Source organism: Diabrotica virgifera, chromosome 7, assembly GCF_917563875.1.
Source record: "Diabrotica virgifera virgifera chromosome 7, PGI_DIABVI_V3a".
Taxonomy (NCBI): Eukaryota; Metazoa; Arthropoda; class Insecta; order Coleoptera; family Chrysomelidae; genus Diabrotica; species Diabrotica virgifera.
This window is the reverse complement of record NC_065449.1, coordinates 77,106,346-77,126,217: the sequence shown is the minus strand read 5'-3', so window position 1 is coordinate 77,126,217 and position 19,872 is coordinate 77,106,346. Positions and strand designations below refer to the sequence as shown.

The following is a 19,872-nucleotide window of genomic DNA, read 5'->3' as shown; positions in this document are numbered from 1 at the left end:
TCTCACTACAAGGACTAAGTGCTTTAAAGTAGCATTTTTAACGCTCGTATGTAGTGCTAAAAATTGCATTTTTAACACGGTTATATAAAAAAGGTATTTAAATTCTGGTGGAGGAGGTGTTAAATAAACGTTTTACGCATTTTATCTTAAAATAAATTAGTCATCAATTTTTTTGCACCATATCTCGCTTACTTTGAATAAATCGACATTTAATAGTGCTCGTTTTAAAGGTATTTTATGCCTGGTTGCACCAACAGATCTTCTCTACTTACGTTGCACCATAATTTTCGATTCTTACTTTACTACTATAAATTATATCTATTATTATATTATAATATTTTTATTATATTATAGGTTATAATTGAAACATATTAATTCTTATCTTATTCTCATCTTAAGCTTAAGATCTGTTGATGCAACTGGGCATTAAAGCACTACAAAAGATATTCCTACTATTATACCCCTAAAATCGACCATGTCTCTGTTATTTTAAGTTGAATACACCGATTTGAGCATGCATAAAAAAATCGTTTTTCACCTATGGAGAAAAATGAGAGTTTTTATTGTTACACTTTTATTTACGTAATTTACACAATAATTAACAAAAGAGTGGCCGGTTACAAAAATGACAACCTTTCTGGTCGAGCGATAAGACTGGAATGATAATTAGTGGAGTCACTGGTGGATATGAGCTATTACCTCCGATTTCGTTGAACCTCCATCGATTTGCATGAAAATTGGTAAGTGGTTAGAGGATATCTCAAGGAACAAAGGTGACATGGTGCCAACTTGCGCTTTTACCCTGAAGGTGGATGCCCCCCTTCTTGGAGGTGAAAATTATTTTATCAAAAATAACCCCATAATTCGATAGAGCGACAAATTTCAAGCAAAATTTGTTATATAAAGTTATTAAAATAAATCAAAGCTATTTGAGTTATTAAAGGTCAAAAATTTTAATTTTTCTTGAGAAAAATGCACGTTTTTAACCAATTTTTCATCAATAACTCAAAAAGTGTAAGTTTTTACAAAAAAGTTGTTATTATCGAAATTGAAGCTAATAAAAAATGAAATAAACCCCTTACTGCAAAAACTTTTGAGTGGTAACTATAAGTGAGTTATAGGTAATTGAATGTATATTTTTTTCGGCGAGTAAAAAACTCTAGTATTCAAGCTGAAATAACGGCAAACTGATGCATTTTATAACATAATCTTATTAAACATTTGTCAAAGTACTTAAAAATATCTATTAAATGAGCCCCCGAACATGTTGATAGCGTTAAAATTTATGCTCCAAATTTTTTTCAAAATTTGTCTTTTAAAAATTTTTCCAAAAAATGTTAGTTTTTCTTTTAATAACTCCGTTCGTGTCTACGATATGAAATTCATCTAAAATCTGTTTGAAAGCTAATTCCAAGTGCTATTTAATCACGTTAAACTTAGTCTTTTTAGCCCCTTACTTTTTTCAAAATAAAAGGTTAAATGACCCCGGTTGCATGGTTCCCACAGCAAAATTTACGATTTAAACGTTTCTATCTTAGTTATTTTTTACCCTATAGAAATAATGAAACAGGTACAATATTTGGCACAGAAAAAACTAAAATTGGGTTATATATAATTTTTTACGTATATTGAGTATTTTTGGAGTTATTATCAAAAGAATATGAGAATTACAATAATTTTAAAAATTATGATTTTTTTAAATTATTTCTTTTTTTCAAAAAGATCCATTCTAAACCGGTCAAAATTATCGAAAACATTACTTATGCTAATATAAAGAAGATTTTTTAAGGATTACTAAAAATTTACATTTTTGTGGAAATAGCGTATGTTTTATTTTTCACTTTTTCCTAAAAAATTCGAAACGGTTCTTTTATTTTCATTATAACTTGCTTAATTCTGACGCTATTACCTTGTTCTGAAGCTTATTTGATAGGTATTCGGAAGTACTTTGGCAAATATTTAGCAGGAATATTTTATACATTGCGTCGTTTTCCCGTTATTTAAGCTTGAATACTTAGATTTGAGTACTCGTCGAAAAAAATACACATTCAATTGCCAATAACTCACTTTGAACTAACATTAGTTTGGTTCTTTATGTGAGGAATTTATTCAGTTTTTAATTATCCTTAATTTTAGTAAGAATAACTTTTTGGTAAAAGCTTATAGTTTTTGATTTATACGTGAAAAACTGATTTAAAACATGCATTTTTTTACGAAAAAAATAAAATCTTTATTCTTTAGTACCTCAAAAAGTGTTGATTTATTTTAATAACTTTATATTATAACAAGTTTTGAATATAATTTGTCCCTGTATCGACTTATGGTATTATTTTTAATAAAATAATTTTCACCCTCGAGAAGGGGTGGTATCCACCCCCAGAGTAAAAACGCAAGTTGGCATTATGTCACCTTTATTCCTTGAGGTATCTTCATGAAAATCGATGGAGGTTCAACGAAATCGGAGGTGAAAACCTTCAGTGACTGCACTAAATGATTTTGTCGTGTAGGGCTTGTTAGTTTGTTTTCACTCAACGGTTAAATCGGTATAGAGCCGAACTCCATACGCTAGCAACGAAGCATTAAACCTAGGAATTTTGTGCAGTAAGATGAATCGTCATCCAACTTTTTATATACGTCGAATAGTTTTAAAATGCTGAGCAAAAATATTTTTTAAATTTTTAAATAAAACACCCTGTAACTCAGTAGGGAACCACATTTTATTTAAGTGTTTTAGGTTAAATCTTCGTAATTTGTGCTAGGGATTCTCCAGTTACTATATGGACAATTATTAATGAAACACTCTGTATTATAAATATTTATGAAGATACGAGTCTCTTTGATTTTTCATAAGCTACAAAAATGTTTTATATACATAGTTGTTCTCGTTAGGTGCATAATTTTGAAGGTATTCGCAAAAACCGTTTCGCAAAAAATAATTTTTCAATAAAAATGGCAACTCTTAAACCACGAATAACTCAAAAAGTATTGAGCTTTCAAAAAAAGATTATAGAACAGTTTTTGTTTACAATTAGGTTCTCTGACCACTTTCGTAGTTATTTTGACCAAAAAATTTTCCATCCCCGAGAAGGAGTGTGAACCACCCCGAAGATAAAAGTGGCTTAATATATAGAGTAGACTTTGAAGTAGGAGATAATTGAGGCAATTCCCAAAATTTCATTAATATATCCATGCAGTAGGATAGAATTCGGAGGTAATATCCTGCTTTACTCTCACTGACTGGCGTATATTGACTGAAGTCACTTTTATTCTGAACAGTAGTACCTATATCTACGGTGACCATATGTACTTATTTAAATAGGACAGTACTTATTTTTAAATATTGTCCTAATGTACTTTAAAACCTTTCTAAGGACACGCAAATGTACTTATTTTTTCTAAAAAATGAATATTTTTATCTTATTCTATTTTTAAACAAATTTCTCTGTATACTGTTCCAGGTATTGCAGCTTTTGTGTCTTGATGGTTTCCAATATTTCCATTCTTTTGTTGACTCTTCTCATGACTTCGTTGTTTGTTACATGCTCGGTCCATGCTATCTTCAGGATACCTTCACCCACAGTTCAAATGCTTCCAACTTTCTAGTAGTCGACGTGTTAATTGACCATGCTTCTATCCCGTAAAGCAGAGTCGAGAAAATATAACCCATTGCCAGGCTAACTCTCAAGTCTAATTTTATTATTTCAGTTCTCTTGCACAAAGTACCTTTCTCATTTTATTGAAGTTTGTTCTTGCTTTCTATATTCGAACTTGATTTCTTTGGAGTAATCGTTTGTGTGATTAATTATTGTGCCAAGATAGTTGTAGTTTTCAACTTGTTCTAAAGTTTTACCTTTAATTGTCAGGCTTTAGTCATTATTTTGGGTTTTAGATATCCTCATAAATTTATTTTTCTTGATGTTTATTGATAATCCATATTCTTCTCCATACTCAACTATCTTGTTCATTAGCTTTTGGAGGTCTTGGAGGTTGTCCGCTATTATGATAGTATCGTTCGCATATCTAATGTTGTTAACTGGCGTTCCATTTACCTTTATTCCTGCTGCTTCTTCCTCAAGAGCTTTTTTCATAATTTCTTCAGAGTATGCATTGAATAGTAGTAGCGACAATACACACCCCTGTCCCTGTCACACTCCTCTTTTAATTTCGAACTAAATGCGTATGTATGCCTGCTATTTATAATATAGATTTGTTATAATTCAAAGGTCATTGTATTGTAATTGTTTTGCTTTGAGGACGTCCATTAGCTCTTTGTGGCGGACTTTACCGAAAGCCTTGTTGTAATCTATGAAACAGACGTACATATCCGTTCACACACAAGCATATATCTGGATTAGTACGTTAAATGCAAACAGAGCTTCACGGGTACCTACGCCTCTACGGAATCCAAATTGGGTTTCTTCAATATCCATATCAAGTGTTTGGTAAATGCGTTTATGAATGATCTTTAAAAACATGAGAGACATCAGGCTTATGGTGCGGTGGTGGTGCACAAAACTTTACTGCACAAGTGAAACATTTTTACACAAAATCTGTAACCTGTCTAGAAAACTGGAGTACAAATTTTCATGAATTTAAACTATTCAAAAGGATAGATCTAAGAAGTGAAATAACCTGGAACGATGTTTGTTATTCTCTCGAAGCTTTTAAATTGTATATCAAGGCAACCATGGTAAATGAAGATCAACTCTTTGACGAAGTGGGAATTTTGAAAGACGTGGCTACAAGTGAAATTCTGAATCTGAATCTGGCTACAAAAAAAAATTTCTGAGTGGAACGAAGAAGAAAAAAATAGTCAGGATCGATGGCTTGAAGTTTATAAGTGTGTAGATCAATTCAAACTGAAAAACTTACAAATATTATGCGAATTTATTTTTTGTCTTCCGGGTGTGGCTATCGAGCGTTTCTTTTCTGTAATAAATAATTATTGTTGAACGTCGGAAAAGTCACAAATGTCCATATCCACTCTCAAGGCAGCGATGCAGGTGTACGCAAATTTTGATGAGACTTGTATGAAATGTTTCATTTACTTCAGTCGAAGCCGGACCTTCTTAAATTAATTTTAAGTTCAGAAAAATATGAATGATGCAAAAAACCGGAAGAAGATGAGGCTATTCCAGGTCCCTCATATAAAAACTCTTATTTACAGGCTTGTAACTTTCTCGTTAATATAATGTGTTGTTTAGTTTAATTGTTATATTTTTTTATGTTTAGCTACATAGATTATTTATTTTTAATGTCAAAAAGTTATGTTTGTCCAATAAAAAGATACATTTTGCGTTTTTAATACATTTTTGTTTTTTGTACTTTTTTTTCTTTAAAAAGATATGGTCACCGTACCTATATCAGTTGATTTAAAAAATAAACTTAACTTATTTTTTGAAATTTTTTGACTTAAACCACTTTCATTCTCATGAATTAGCTTTATTAGTAAATAGTAAAATTCTAATTAGTCATTAGAGTTTAAAACGTCTATAATAAAGTCTCCGTACAGATATTGATTTTTTAACGGATATACCATAATTTGGAGGATAGAAAGCAATAACCCTAAATTGATCTCGGCAATTTGAAAGAAAAAAGTGAATGACCGTTAATGCGTTGCCGATATTTCTTTCTTTTGAAAACTGACAAAATGTCAAAGGGCAAAGTTATCTTGTCCTGCAATCAACGGGCTTGAAATTTTTGCACGCTGAATATAAACTTGTTCACGGTAGTAAATTTTATGGTTTCTCTTGTAATTTGCTACAGGACATTTAATTTTTATTTCCAAGCACTCTTGGAAGATATTAGTGGCCACGTTCTAAATTTATTATAGTTAGTATAAAATATTGGAGTGATTCTCGGCTTGGATCCAGAATCATGGCTTAGAGAAAACGGTGTCTTGAATTTATATAAATGTATAAAATTTGTTTTAATACAAATTAATAAGTTCTGTATTAAAATAACAAAATTTAAATTTTTCGTTTTTTTTTTAGAAATTCGCATCAACCCGAATGTTATTAGCGAGGAGCAGATTTACAATATTAAAAAAATATATATATTTACAAAATTAATAGCTATTAAATAGTTTAACAGATTTGTGAACGAACAATTTGCACCAAGTGCTTTCTCTAAGTTTATTGGGATACTCTAAATTTTTCTTGCTGTGGAGAAAACTGGACAGTCTACAATTATATGTTTCACCGAGAGTTTAACGTTGCACTGCTCACATTTCGGTTCGGGTTCTTTTGTTACTAAGAACTTGTGTGTGGCACTGGTATGAACTAACCTAAGACGGGTTATTGTCACTTGATCCCTTCTTTTGGTGGGGAAACATCTCCATGGTTTAATGTTCAGTTTAATATTCCAACGATTGGACACTGAAAATTGCCACCGGTTTTGCCACTCACTTAAGGTACGCGATTTGATAACACTTGAAACATCACTAGTTGTCACATATTTTACGATAGTAGAGTCAGCTGAGTTGACGGCTTCACGCGCACACTTATCTACTTCTTCATTACCTCTAAGACCAATATGTGATGGGATCCAAATGAAGATTACCTCCTTATTACGATTTTGTATCTCGATAATATTTTGTTTTATTTTTCCCAGAATGTGATTATCTGGATATATTTTTCCTATGGATTGAAGTGAGCTTAGTGACTCAATCAAAATGATGTAAGAGTTTCTTGTTTGGTGAAGATATAATATATGTCAGTGCCCCATATATGGCATATAATTCTGCGTTAAAAGTACTGTACTGTATTGGCAACTTATATTTTTGGCACATATTAGAGGATATAACTGTTGCTCCCACGCCATCGGTTGATTTTAAAGCATCTGTATATATTTGATAGAAATTTGTATACTTTGATAATAAATTTTGCAGATTTTGATGTATACTATGGTTAGTAGTATGTTTGTCCAATGAAGTTAAGGTAGTAATTATTTTAGGTACTCTTAAAGTCCATGGCGCAGCAGGTTCAAAACTAACGAGAAAACAAGGAGGTAAGGTGGTGTTAAGAGATAAGAGATCCATTTTGATTCGGTAGAAAGGTTTGTGTAGACGTGGTTTATTGGAGGAAAATGTTGATAATCGGTTAAGGTGATCGTATTTGAAGGTATGGTTATTAGGATTTGCATTTGATTTAATTGCATAGGTTAACTTTAATTACATTCTTCTATAATATAGTGATGGTACCTTTAATTTTATTGTACGTGTTCTTTTTTGTTTCTTTCTTGTCGGTTTGCTCCATATTATTTGGAAAAAAGGTGGTATTTCTAAGCTGCAAACTCATTATAAACTAGGGCACTTATAACTAATAACACCGGAAAAAATATATTTTTAAATATAGCACCTATCGACTTGCAAATTTGTGCAATGATGACGTCAAGAAAAAAGTCGACTATACAAAAATGGGTGGAAATGCATAATTGCATTTTAAAGTACATAAAACGCATCTAAAAGTACATAAACATATCAAAATTAGTATGTTAAGGGCCAGATTTTGTTATTAAGGAAGCTTTTCGGGAAACTGAACATGAATACGTAGTCAACACCTCAAGCACTTAACCAATAACTTTTGAATATGTAAATCCAAAGTTTATAACGAGGAAATAAATAGTAGGGAAGAACTTCTTGACCGGATTCGAGACACCTTCCAAGAAATGAAGAATCACCCTGAAATGAAGAATCAACAAATCTTCAACATCAAATACTATAGTTTTGATAAGTTAATTTTTTAGAAACATTTTTTTGTTTTTTTTTTTTAATTTTTAAAATATTTCGTTGATTAAAGTTATGTATTTTTTGTGGACTTTTTATATTATTTATTCATTAATTAAAGGTGAATATTTGTTATAAATTATTTGTCACCATAATAAAAAACAACGAAATGTTAACATTTTAATAATTTAGATTAAATAATTATATTAATTAAAATTAAGTTACACTTTAATTTTTTACTTCGAGCTCTCGCAATTCACGTAATTTCAGAATTCAAATGCAAAATTTTACCCGAAAAATCATTTTGCCGAAAATTGAAAGTACACCAACAAATTTAGTTTTTCATCATCTTTTCAAATGCAAAATCAAAAAAAAAATTAATATACAGGGTGTTTTTTGGGTCGGAACATTTTTCCAATATTTTTTAATCCGGCCCTGGACTTTTTATAATTGTAAATAAATTAAATGATTGTACACCTTAAAGAATATTCAGTGTTAAATATAAAATAAATATAAAGTGTAGTTAACAAGTTGTAAGTCGTATTTAAATTATTTTTCTACTTTCAGCTTTCGCAATTCACAAAATTTCAGAATTCAAGTTCAAAATTTGACCAGAAAAATCATTTTGCCGAAAAGTCAAAGTATACCACTAAACTTAGTTTTTCATCCTCTTTTAAAATACAAATTCTATTTTAAAAAACCTAATGTACGGGGTGTTGTTTTTGAGTCGGAATATTTTTCCAATATTTTTTATTCCGGACCTGGATTTTTTACAATTTGAAATAAATTAATTGATTGTACACCTTAAATAATATTTGCATGCCAAATATAAAATAAATATACAGTGCGGTTCAAAAGTTATGAACCAAATATTAAATTGGCAAAATAGATAAAACACCCAGTACCTTCTTTATTAATGAAATAAGACCCATTGGTATTTTTGAGACCGCCAAGAGTCCTCTTTCTACAGTTAACATATTATGTTACTTTCCCAATGAAAGACCCTGTATAAGTATTAATTCTAGTGATGAGGCACTAACTCAAAAAAACCTGATTGTTCCCCATATATTGTTTCAAATTTAGAGCATCGCAACGTGGGTAAAATTACTTCTTCTACTAAATACTTACTGCTTCGAAAAATAAGTTTTTATTACATTTCACTAATTTATTTTAGAAGTTGTTTTCAGAAAATACTCTTCTGTAGACAAAAACCATATTTTTTAGAAGAAATATAAAACCGTCTCGCAATTTTTCACAAAGTCAACTTTCAACCCTCATCTCCATCATGAATGCTTAAACGCTTACCTATCTTAACTTGGGGCGGAAGGGTAGAGGCAGTAGAAACGGCAGCGAGTTCGCTGGCGACGAATCCCAAAACCAAGACGGCTGCTGCCCTCGAATGCCCCCATCTATGGTTCATGGCGACAAGCAGCCGCTACGGCAGGACCACCTCTCATTTCACCACTGGCGGATCATGGGGCTGATGAAAATCTAAAAACAAATAAATTGAATACAAAAAACGAAATAAATATACTAAACTAAAAGTCAAATTCTTAGGCATGCATGTCATAGATGTAATGACATTATAACCCAACGGTACAAACTTGACGGCAAACAAATTCAACAAATTTTTCCTCATATAATATTATTTTTTTCGCTACCTTCAAGTTTAGCAGGAAAGCGCTGTTGTCAAATAAAAAACATATACAGAGAGGATCTAAATTATGGAATAAATTCATTTTCTCTAAAATGGAAGACTTTAAAGAGAGATCCTGAAACAGGTCGATTTTTATTTTTAAAGTACAATTGTTTGGCATATATTTCATACTAATGACGTCGTCCATCTGAGCGTGATGACGTAATTAATTATTTTTTTAAATAGGAATAGGGGTCGTGTGGCACCTTATTTGAAAGGGTGTTTAATTCTCTATTCAGCAAAATAAACGATAATATCATTATTTATACAGGGTCGCCAAAAAAATAATTTTTAATTAAATTAATTGGCGCAAAAAGGAGAATGTATGTAATTTATTTAACTCAAAATACATTGTACGGCTGTCAGTAAATAGAAAAAATGTTTGTTTCCTAAATAAACATTTCTTTTCGCTTAAATTAAATCACAAACGGCTTCCCACACCTACCTCTTGGCAGTTTGAACATAATTTAAGCGAAAAGCAATGTTTATTTGCCAAATAAACATTTTTTTTCTGACGGCGATAGAATGTATTTTCAGTTAAGTAAATTGCATACATTCTTCTTTTTCGTCAATTAATTTAATTCAAAAATTATTATTTTGGCCGCCCTGTATAAATAACGATAATAATGTTTATATTACTGTATACAGCACTGAATACCCTTTCAAATGAGGTGCCACACGACCCCTATTCCCATTTAAAAAAATCATAGATTACGTCACCACGCTCAGATGGATGACGTCACTAGTATGAAATATATGCCAGAAAATTGAAATTTTAAAATAAAAATCGACCCGTTTCGGGATTTTTCTCTAAAATGCTCCATTTTAGAGAAAATGAATTTATTCCATAATTTAGATCCTCTCTGTATGTATTTACTACAATAGCTACCGGCTACACTGTTTCTCTTTATTTTTAAGAGTGTGAAACAAAGATAACTATCTGTATTATCAGTGTCAAAGTCATGTTGTCCTATAGAAGGTTATGTAAGACTTTGTTTGTTTATTTTTGAAGTTATACTTCTTTAGGCGCGATTGAAAGTAAAATTTCATAATACTGCGCGCATGCGCACACATACAGTATGGCGTTTAGTTGCTAAATCTTTCTAGTTATGCATAAATATATCAGTGCAAGAAGGGGTGTGAAAAGATTATATTGGTGTTTTTAGTAAATAAATTTATTTATAATTTTTGTGTCTTTAGATTTGTCTTCCTCAGGAGTAAGATGAGTATTAGTAAAACATTTTATGGTATATTTATTATAATCTTATCCGTCTTATCCAGTAAGAAATGCGATTACTAGAACTGCGAAGCTAGAACTTATGTTGAATTCTCCTCTATTCGTCATGTAATGCCTCTATTATAATGCCTTAAGTATTTACTGCGATATATTTAACTGCAGTTTAAAACAACTTATTTCTATGGCCAAGATCTACCTAGGTGATTAATAATTTATTTCTTTACGTTCAATAGTATGTTGTTCCTTGCTAAGCTTTCATATTATGTATCAGTGCAAATAAGCCATTAAAATAATATATTAGTGTTTTTTAGTAAATGTATTATTTATTATAATTTTTGTGTCTTTGGATTTGTCTAAAGTTTGGATTTAGAGTTAAAAATATAGTAGTAGCAGCAAAACAAAAGTCCTGGAAAGATTTTGGAGACAAATTAGAACACGATAGCAGAAGCAATCAGAAATTATTTTATAAGGTCATAAAAGGAATAAGAGGTAATAAACATAAAGAAGTAACATCACTAAAAGATCAGAACGGAGATCTACTGACTGATGAAGTCAGCATTATGAAAAGATGGAAAGAATATTTCCAGAAACTACTACAACACGAACCACACAGCACAAGTGAAGAAGATGAAGAAAGAACTGGCGAACAAGAAGTTGAATTTATACCAAACATTACAATGGATGAACTAACTGACGCGATTAGGAAGCTAAAAAATGGAAAGGCACCAGGTCATGATCAAATTACGGCGGAAATGATCAAAAACATGGGTGATATGGGACTACAAAAGTTATTAGAACTATTTCAAATGATTTGGAGAGACGAACAAATACCTACAGACTGGGAGATTGGTCTGAGCGTACCTATACATAAAAAGGGTGACAACAAGAATTGCAATAACTATAGAGGAATAACTCTGTTAAGTACAGTGATGAAAGTTTATGAGCTAATAGTAGAGAGTAGACTGAGAAAAATAATAGAACCAACTTTAGAAGAATCGCAAAGTGGTTTTAGACCTGGTAGATGTACACAAGATCACATTTTTACGTTAAACAATATAATAAATAAAAGATTATCTAGGAAGAAAAAAACGTACCTCAGTTTCCTTGATATGGAAAAAGCATTCGACAAAGTCCCTAGATCAAAAGTATGGAAAAGTCTGAAGAACAGAAACATACCAGGGAAGCTTATACAGGTAACTAAATCAATATACAGAGACACTAGAAACCGTGTGATAAGTAAAAATATGATATCTGACCAGTTCAGAACAACTGAAGGTGTAAGACAAGGGGGAAGCTTGAGCCCGTTACTATTTATTACTTTTATGGACGAAATAATAAAAGAAACAAAAACAAAAGTCAGACCATTACACATAGGGTATAGAAATCTGAAAAGCACGGAGATAGCAGATTGTACATTTGCCGACGATGTAGTAATTTTAGCAGCGACTGAAGACGAGCTACAAAGAAGCGTAAAAACATGGAACACAGTTTTAAAAAAGTATGGTATGACTATGAACAAAGAGAAATCGAAGGTAATGGTAATAGCTAAAGAAAGAGAGGATGTGCATGTCCAGGTAGATGATACAGAGATTAGACAGGTACAATCATTCGAGTACTTGGGAGTAACCATTGAAGAAACAGGCAGACAGGGAGCTGAGATCAACAAAAGAATTGATAAAGTGAATAGACTGTACCACGCAATAGTAAAAACAATTATTAACAAGAAAGAAGTATCGAAACATACGAAAATCAAGGTATTTAAGGCTATATACAGACCAGTACTTACATACGGATGTGAATCCTGGGTACTAAATAGACAACAGAAAAGTAAGATACAGGCAGCAGAAATGAGGTATCTACGCAGAGTTCAAGGAGTCACTAGAAGGGATAGGGTAAGAAATAACTACATAAGAGAAGAACTGAAAATCGAGACAATGATGGAGTATGTTGAAAAAAGACAATTAAGTTGGTGGGGTCATCTACAACGACTACAGAAAGAAGTACCAGTTAAAAAGATATGGGAAACGAAGGTGCAGGAAAAAAGAAGTAGAGGAAGACCGAGAGAGACATGGAACGAAGTGATGGCAAGGATTCTGGACAAAAAAGGAATAGCATGGAACGAAGCAAAGGCGATGGCACAGGACAGGAAACAATGGAAGAGATTTGTGCACTGTTAACAGAGCACACGTTAATACCTACACCCGAGAGGGTAGAAGGTTTAAAGATTATATATATAATTTTTGTGTCTTTAGATTTGTCTTCCTCAGGAGTAAGATGAGTATTAGTAAAACATTTTATTGTATATTTATTATAATCTTATCCGTCTTATCCAGTAAGAAATGCGATTACTAGAACTGCGAAGCTAGAACTTATGTTCAATTCTCCTCTATTCGTCATGTAATGCCTCTATTATAATGCCTTAAGAATTTACTGCGATATATTTAACTGCAGTTTAAAACAACTTATTTCTATGGCCAAGATGTACCTAGGTGATTAATAATTTATTTCTTTACGTTCAATAGTATGTTGTTCCTTGCTAATCTTTCATATTATGTATCAGTGCAAATAAGCCATTAAAATAATATATTAGTGTTTTTTAGTAAATGTATTATTTATTATAATTTTTGTGTCTTTGGATTTGTCTTCCTTGGGCGTAAAATAATAAAATATCTATTTTTATATTTCACTTGTCACCGTGATGTGTAATTATGTTTATGCGAAACGTCAATAACAGGCGCAGGCTCCTTGATAGCCTGGTTGGTAGGGCATTGGACCAGGGATCGAGAGATCGCGAGATCGCGGGTTCAAATCCCGGACGATTTTTTTTTGGCATTGTTAAGTTTTGGTTAATTTTTGGTAATTATTCTTAATTTTTTGTATTGTAACTGTTAAGTATATTTATTTCGTTGAAATTATATAATGGAAGTATAACTTCTTACGTGCGGACAAAGTACACACACATTCATTTTTTTTCTTCTTCTTTTATGGCCTTTGGAAGCTGTGTCCATTTATCCTTGGCCAGCAACATTTCCTAAAATTGACGCCTAAAGCTTGTCACGCACGGGGAGCTAAACTATATTATACAGGGTGTCCCAGACTAATTTAGCCACGCTATATCCCTTAAACGAATAGAGATTTTCGAATGGGACAAAAAGAGATATATTCTACTTGTAGTACACTTTAATATGGCGTACAAAAAAATCATCCCCTAAATATTCATCCCTTAGTTACAACCCCTAACTTTAATTTTTTTAATGGCACCCTGTATATTTTTTTATAGTTTTGGATGTGGTCTTTCATCGTCTATTCAACACATTTTTTAAAATACACTCGGTTTGTAAATAACCAAGAAACTATCAATTTATTTTTGTTAATTGTGTGTCTCAGGCAAATTTATCCAGGCTATATTTCTTAAACGAATAGAGATTTTCGAATGGGACAAAAACTGATCTATTCCATTTGTAATACACTTTCATATTGCGTAGAAAAAAAGCATCCCCTAAATATTCATCCCTAACTTACAGGGTGCTATTTAAAAAAAGTTAGGGGTCGTAACTAAGGCATGAATATTTAGGGGATAATTTTTTTCTACGCCATATTAAAGTGTCTTACAAATGCAATAGATCAGTTTTTGTCCCATTCAATAATCTCTATTCGTTTAAGAAATATAGCCTGGATAAATTAGTCTGGGACACATAATTAACAAAACTAAACTTATTTCTTGGTTATTTACGAACCGATTTTATTTTCATAAAATGTGTTGAATATACGATAGAAGACCACATTCAAAACTATAAAAAAATATACAGGGCGCTATTAAAAAAAATAAAGTTGGGGGTTGTAACTAAGGAATAAATATTTAGGGGATGATTTTTTTACGCCATATTAAAGTGTATTACAAGTAGAATAGACCACTTTTTGTCCCATTCGAAAATCTCTATCCGTTTAAGAGATATAACGTGGCTAAATTAGTCTGGGACACCCTGTATATTACAGATTTATTCGCCCAGCATGCCCCGAACGTATCCTGAACTTACCCATGTTACGTTCGGACATGCTGCGCGAATAAATCTATAATATATATTATAGTTTAGCTCCCCGGGCGTGACAAGCTTTGGGCGTTAATTTTAAGAAATGTTGCTGGCCAAGGATAAATGGGCACAGCTCCCAAAGGGGAGTTAGATGAAATCATTTCATCTAAAATTGGTGGAGGAGGTAGTGAAACCAATAGGCGCCGAAAAATTATCGCGCCGTAAAAAATCGACCGTGTGGCCAAAGCCTTAGGTATATTAAATGCATAAATTGAAATAAAATACATATATACATATAGGTATTTAATATTCTTACAATTTATATACCTTATTTTTTTAAATTCTAATTAACAGTTATTTTTGAACAGTTTTGAAAGGTAATTCCTGGTAGGTTTTGCTTTAACACATTTATTTGACAACATTAATTGTGTTTGTATTGTGCATGTTATCATGGAAACGGCGATCATATTATGCAAGACTAGGAGAACCCGTGAGAAAAAATATTTCTCACTGCAATGGCCGACTTTTCTCACTGCGTGAGGAATTGTTCGTTTTGAATGTATGTAAGTAGTGAGAGAAGTTGCATATTGTATAGCATCCATAGAAAAAAAATTTGTCACTCAACTTTTTTAAGTAAACATGAAACTGATGAAATCTGACGACAGAATGTTTAAAAACTAACAACTCCTCTTTTAATCGGCTAAACATTTTGGACAAAGCTCGTTGTCATCTAATTACTTCATAGATGATACAGTCAAATTTTCAGAAGGAAATATTTACAGCGACCAAAGATACAGCGAGGTAAAGTTGAAAAATCATCATCATCAAAATTTATTTTTCTCATTTTTGCATAAAAATTGATTTTTGAACATGTTCCATCAACTCTAGATAAAAATAAACTTCATATAGGGCAATCAATGAGAGCAAGAACAGGTTATTACCTCCGAATTCTATCCTACTGCATGGATTTTAATGAAATTTTAGGAATAGCCTGAAAATATCTCCTTATTCAAAGTCTACCCTATGCCGATGTGTGCTTTTGTCTTGGGGGTGGTTCCCACTCCTTCTCAGGGATGGAAAATTTTTTGGTTAAACAACTACGGCAGTGTCTAGAGAATCTAATTCTAAGCAAAATCTGTTCTATTATTTTTTTTTTCGAAAACTCAATACTTTTTGAGTTATTCCTGGTTGAAAATTGGCCATTTTCATTGAAATATAACACATTTTCAAACGGTTTTTTGCGAATACCTTAAAAACAATGCATCTAACTAAAAAAATTATGTAAAACATTTTTGTAGCTCATAAAAAATTAAAGAGATTTGTTATTTCTTCAATCTTCTAGTTATAACACAAAAAGAGATATGGTAGGTAAAAAGTTTGTTTTTTTTGTGCATACTGAAATCAGTGTATTCAACTTGAAATAACAGAGAAACGGTCGATTTTAGGTGTATAATGCTACCAATACCTTTTATTGTGCTTGGAAAGTCCTTTCAAATATGCAATATTAAATGTCGATTACATTCAAACTAAGCGAGATATGCTGCAAAAAATTGATGACTAACGAATTTTAAAAAAAGTTGAGAAATATATTTAACCCCTCATCCACAAGAATTTAAATGCATCGTTTTTCTTCTACAATACATTTTACTACAGTGTTATTTTTATGTTCAAAAAGTTGAGCGGGTTTAAAATGAATGGTTTTTGAAAAAAATAAGATCAAATTATAAAGCGCATATTTAAATTTTCTTAAAAATCTTCCTTTTTCTCCATGTAACTTGAAAATTATAAGAGATACTGTTATAAAAATAAAACCAAAATGTTTATCTGGAAGAAACCTGCATTTTTGTATGGCATCTTATTTTTTAGCATCTCTTATCATTTTCGAGTTACTTGGAGAAATTGGAAGATTTTTAAGAGAATTTAAAAATGCGCTCAATAATTTGATCTTATTTTTTTCAAAAACCATTTATTTTAAACCCGCCCAACTTTTTGAACATAAAAAGAACACTATAGTAAAATGTATTGTAGAAGGAAAACGATAAATTTAAATTCTTGTGGATGAGGGGTTAAATATACTTCTCATTTTTTTTCTTAAAATACGTTAGTCATCAAATTTTTTACAGTTTATCTCGCACAGTTTGAATGTCATCGACATTTAATATTGCTTAATTTATAGGTCTTTTCAAGTGCAACAAAAGATATTGGTAGCATTATACCCCTAAAACCGACCGTTTCTCTGTTATTCCAAGTTAAATACACTAATTTGAGCATGCACCAAGAAAACAAGTTTTTTCACTTACCATATCTCTTTTTGTGTTAAAACTAAAAGATTCATAAAGAAAATAATCTCTTTGTTATTTTATAAGCTACAAAAATGTTTTTTATAGTTTTTTTAGTTAGATGCATAGTTTTTAAGGTATTCGCAAAAAACCGTTTGAAATAGTGTTACGTTTCAATGAAAATGGCCAATTTTCAACCAGGAATAACTCAAAAAGTATTGAGTTTTTGAATAAAAATTATAGAACAGTTTTTGCTTAGTATTAGGTTCTCTAGCAACTTCCGTAGTTATTTAAGCAAAAAAAATTCCACCCCCGAGAAGGGGTGGGAACCGCCCCAAGACAAAAGCACACATCGGCATAGGGTAGACTTTATTTCTTGGAATATTCCCTACTTACTGTGAAAATATCACGTAAATCGATATAGTAGGATGGAATTAGGAGCCACATACCCTCATTTACTGCCCTAATATTCAGATTCAGCGACCTCGAAAACATAAAGAATCGCTAAAATTGGTCATTCACCTTAAAGTTGATTTTCGTGGTCGGTATAACGTAATTTTAGGGGTTGCTGCCGCTCGCCTACTCATACAACTGTGTCGAGATGTCAACTGTGACGTATTTATATATCTGGTTGAGTTTGAGAAAGCTTTCAACAAAATATAACACGGAAGACTTGCAAACATATTATGGAAAACAGAAATATATGATCAGGATGTGAGAATCATTACAAATTTATACCGATATCAGAAAGCCTTAATTCGAGTAGAGAGTCGACCAACAAAAATCTATAGAGATTCGAATAAGAAGATGAGTACGGCAAGGATGTGTACTATCCCATCTACCTTTTAATATGTGCTGCAAAGGAATGTTTAAAGAGGCTAGAAGACATCAATGAAGGCATATCAATTAACGGAAGACCAGTGAATAATCTCAGATATGCAGACGATACAATACTGAGTACTGATATAGTGGCTCTGAACAAAAAAAAACAAAAATTTTGATTGTCAATAAGAAGAAGGTTGAAGACGAAATAATCTAGGTTAAAAGAAAAGCTTTAGAGAAAGTACAGATACAATTGTACCCAGATACAATTATTTGGGATGTGAACTAAATGAACAATGGGACCGCAGCTTCGAAATAAAATGACGCATTGAGGTGGCCAGAAGCGCTTTAAATAAGATGAAAATACTATTATGCAATGGAAAACTGGGAATAGAAATTAAAACTAGAGTATCGAGAAGCTATGTATTCTCTGTCCTTTTATATTTAGTTAAAGCTTGGACAATTACGTCTTCTTCTTTAAGTACCGTGCCCAAATTTTTAGGCGTGGGTAGCTTCCATAACAATTTGCCGATATCATTCTCGATCTTGTGGGGCATGTAACAATTGATCTTCTGATAAGCCAGTCCATTGACGAAGGTTTCGGAGCCATGAATATTTCTTTCGACCAATTCCTCTTTTTCCGTCGATCTTTCCATTGAGTATTAACTGCAGCATCCTGTATCTGCTACCTCTCATTATATGCCCCAGATATTCAAGTTTTCTCTTTTTTATCATCTTCATTAAGTCACCTTCGCCTTGACCTACTCTGTTTAAGACTTCTCTGTTTGAAATGCGTTGAACCCAAGATATTCTGAGCATTCTACGATACGACCACATCTCACAGGCTTCTAATTTGTTCGTCATGTTAACCTTCATGATCCAGGTTTCAGGTTTGACAATTACGTACGCAACTAAAAAAGGACTTGTCAGCTTTGAAATATTAAGACAGAATTATTAAGAAAGATGACAAAAGAAAAATAAATGCTTAACACTATACAGGCAAGAACAATGAGCTACTTTGGTTACAGACTAGAAAATGAAAAATATGAGTTAATGTGATTAGTTATACAAGAGAAAGTTGAAGAAAAAAGAGGACCGGCAAACGACGCACGTCCTAGTAAACAACAATAGAACTTCAAAACCACTGCAAACAGTGTAAAATAGGCCATGATAATCGCAGTGGCGTGCTGGCCATATAAATGAATCGGTGCAATCACCGAAAGGCCGCGGTCTCTTGAGGCCGGTCAAATAAGTTTTTTTACAGAAAATTTTTGATATAACAAAAAAAATATTTTTTTAATTTCAAAAACATTTCAAAAAAATTACATTTTGTTTTTAATTGTAAAATACAGTTTAAGTATATGAATAAGACTAAATACATAAATAATTATTGCTACAGATATTATTTATTTTCATACATACAAGTACACATATTTATGGTTTTCCATTCCTCCAAACATCTAAGTTATGTACTCTACAGAATCAAAAATGGAAAAACGTCCTGCACATTTTGGACCGAATTATTGCAAGTATCGAACAGTGCCGGATTAACCATTAGGCGAACTAGGCGGCCGCCTAGGGCCCGGGCACTTGATGGGGCCCGCATCCCACATAAATGCATTAATTAATATTGAATTATTTAAGCAGTAATTTAAAAAAAAAATCAAATGTTAAAAAAATCAAATAGGGCTAACTGAGACAAAAAAAGAGAATGGTTAATTTATGATTTCCAATCAAACTCAGTGTTTTGCTTTGTCTTCTGTCAAATATCAGGAAATACAACCGAATTCAAGACAAATTAAGCGGTTATCTTCAAAGGCATTTTTATATTCCATGTTCTAATCATTCCCTCAATTTGGTAATCAATTTTGCAAGCAAATTTTGCTTAGAAGCTCAATTTTTACACACCGATGGTCCTTATAGTCCATTTACTCACGGTAAAATATTGCAAAACCTCCGGATTTTAAAGAACCTTTGGATTTGAAACAAGAGCGTGGATTGGCATGAAATTTGGTATAAGCATAGCTAACATGTCAAAGAAAAAAGTGATATTGTGCCAATGTGTGTTTTTGCTCTACGGT

The 19,872-nt window shown here is 31.9% G+C and overlaps 1 protein-coding gene across 3 annotated transcripts in view; it reads right to left on the bottom strand.

Annotated features, from left to right (window-relative positions):
• LOC114346442 (glutamate receptor ionotropic, kainate 2-like) overlaps nt 1-19,872 on the bottom strand; it is a 793,663-nt gene that overhangs the window by 654,078 nt on the left and 119,713 nt on the right. For all 3 annotated transcript variants that reach the window (XM_050656454.1, XM_050656452.1, XM_050656455.1), the window contains exon 2: nt 9,032-9,217. In XM_050656454.1, the coding sequence (XP_050512411.1) occupies nt 9,032-9,146 (115 nt within the window). In that variant the 5' untranslated portion in view covers nt 9,147-9,217. The remainder of the gene's footprint in view (nt 1-9,031; nt 9,218-19,872) is intronic.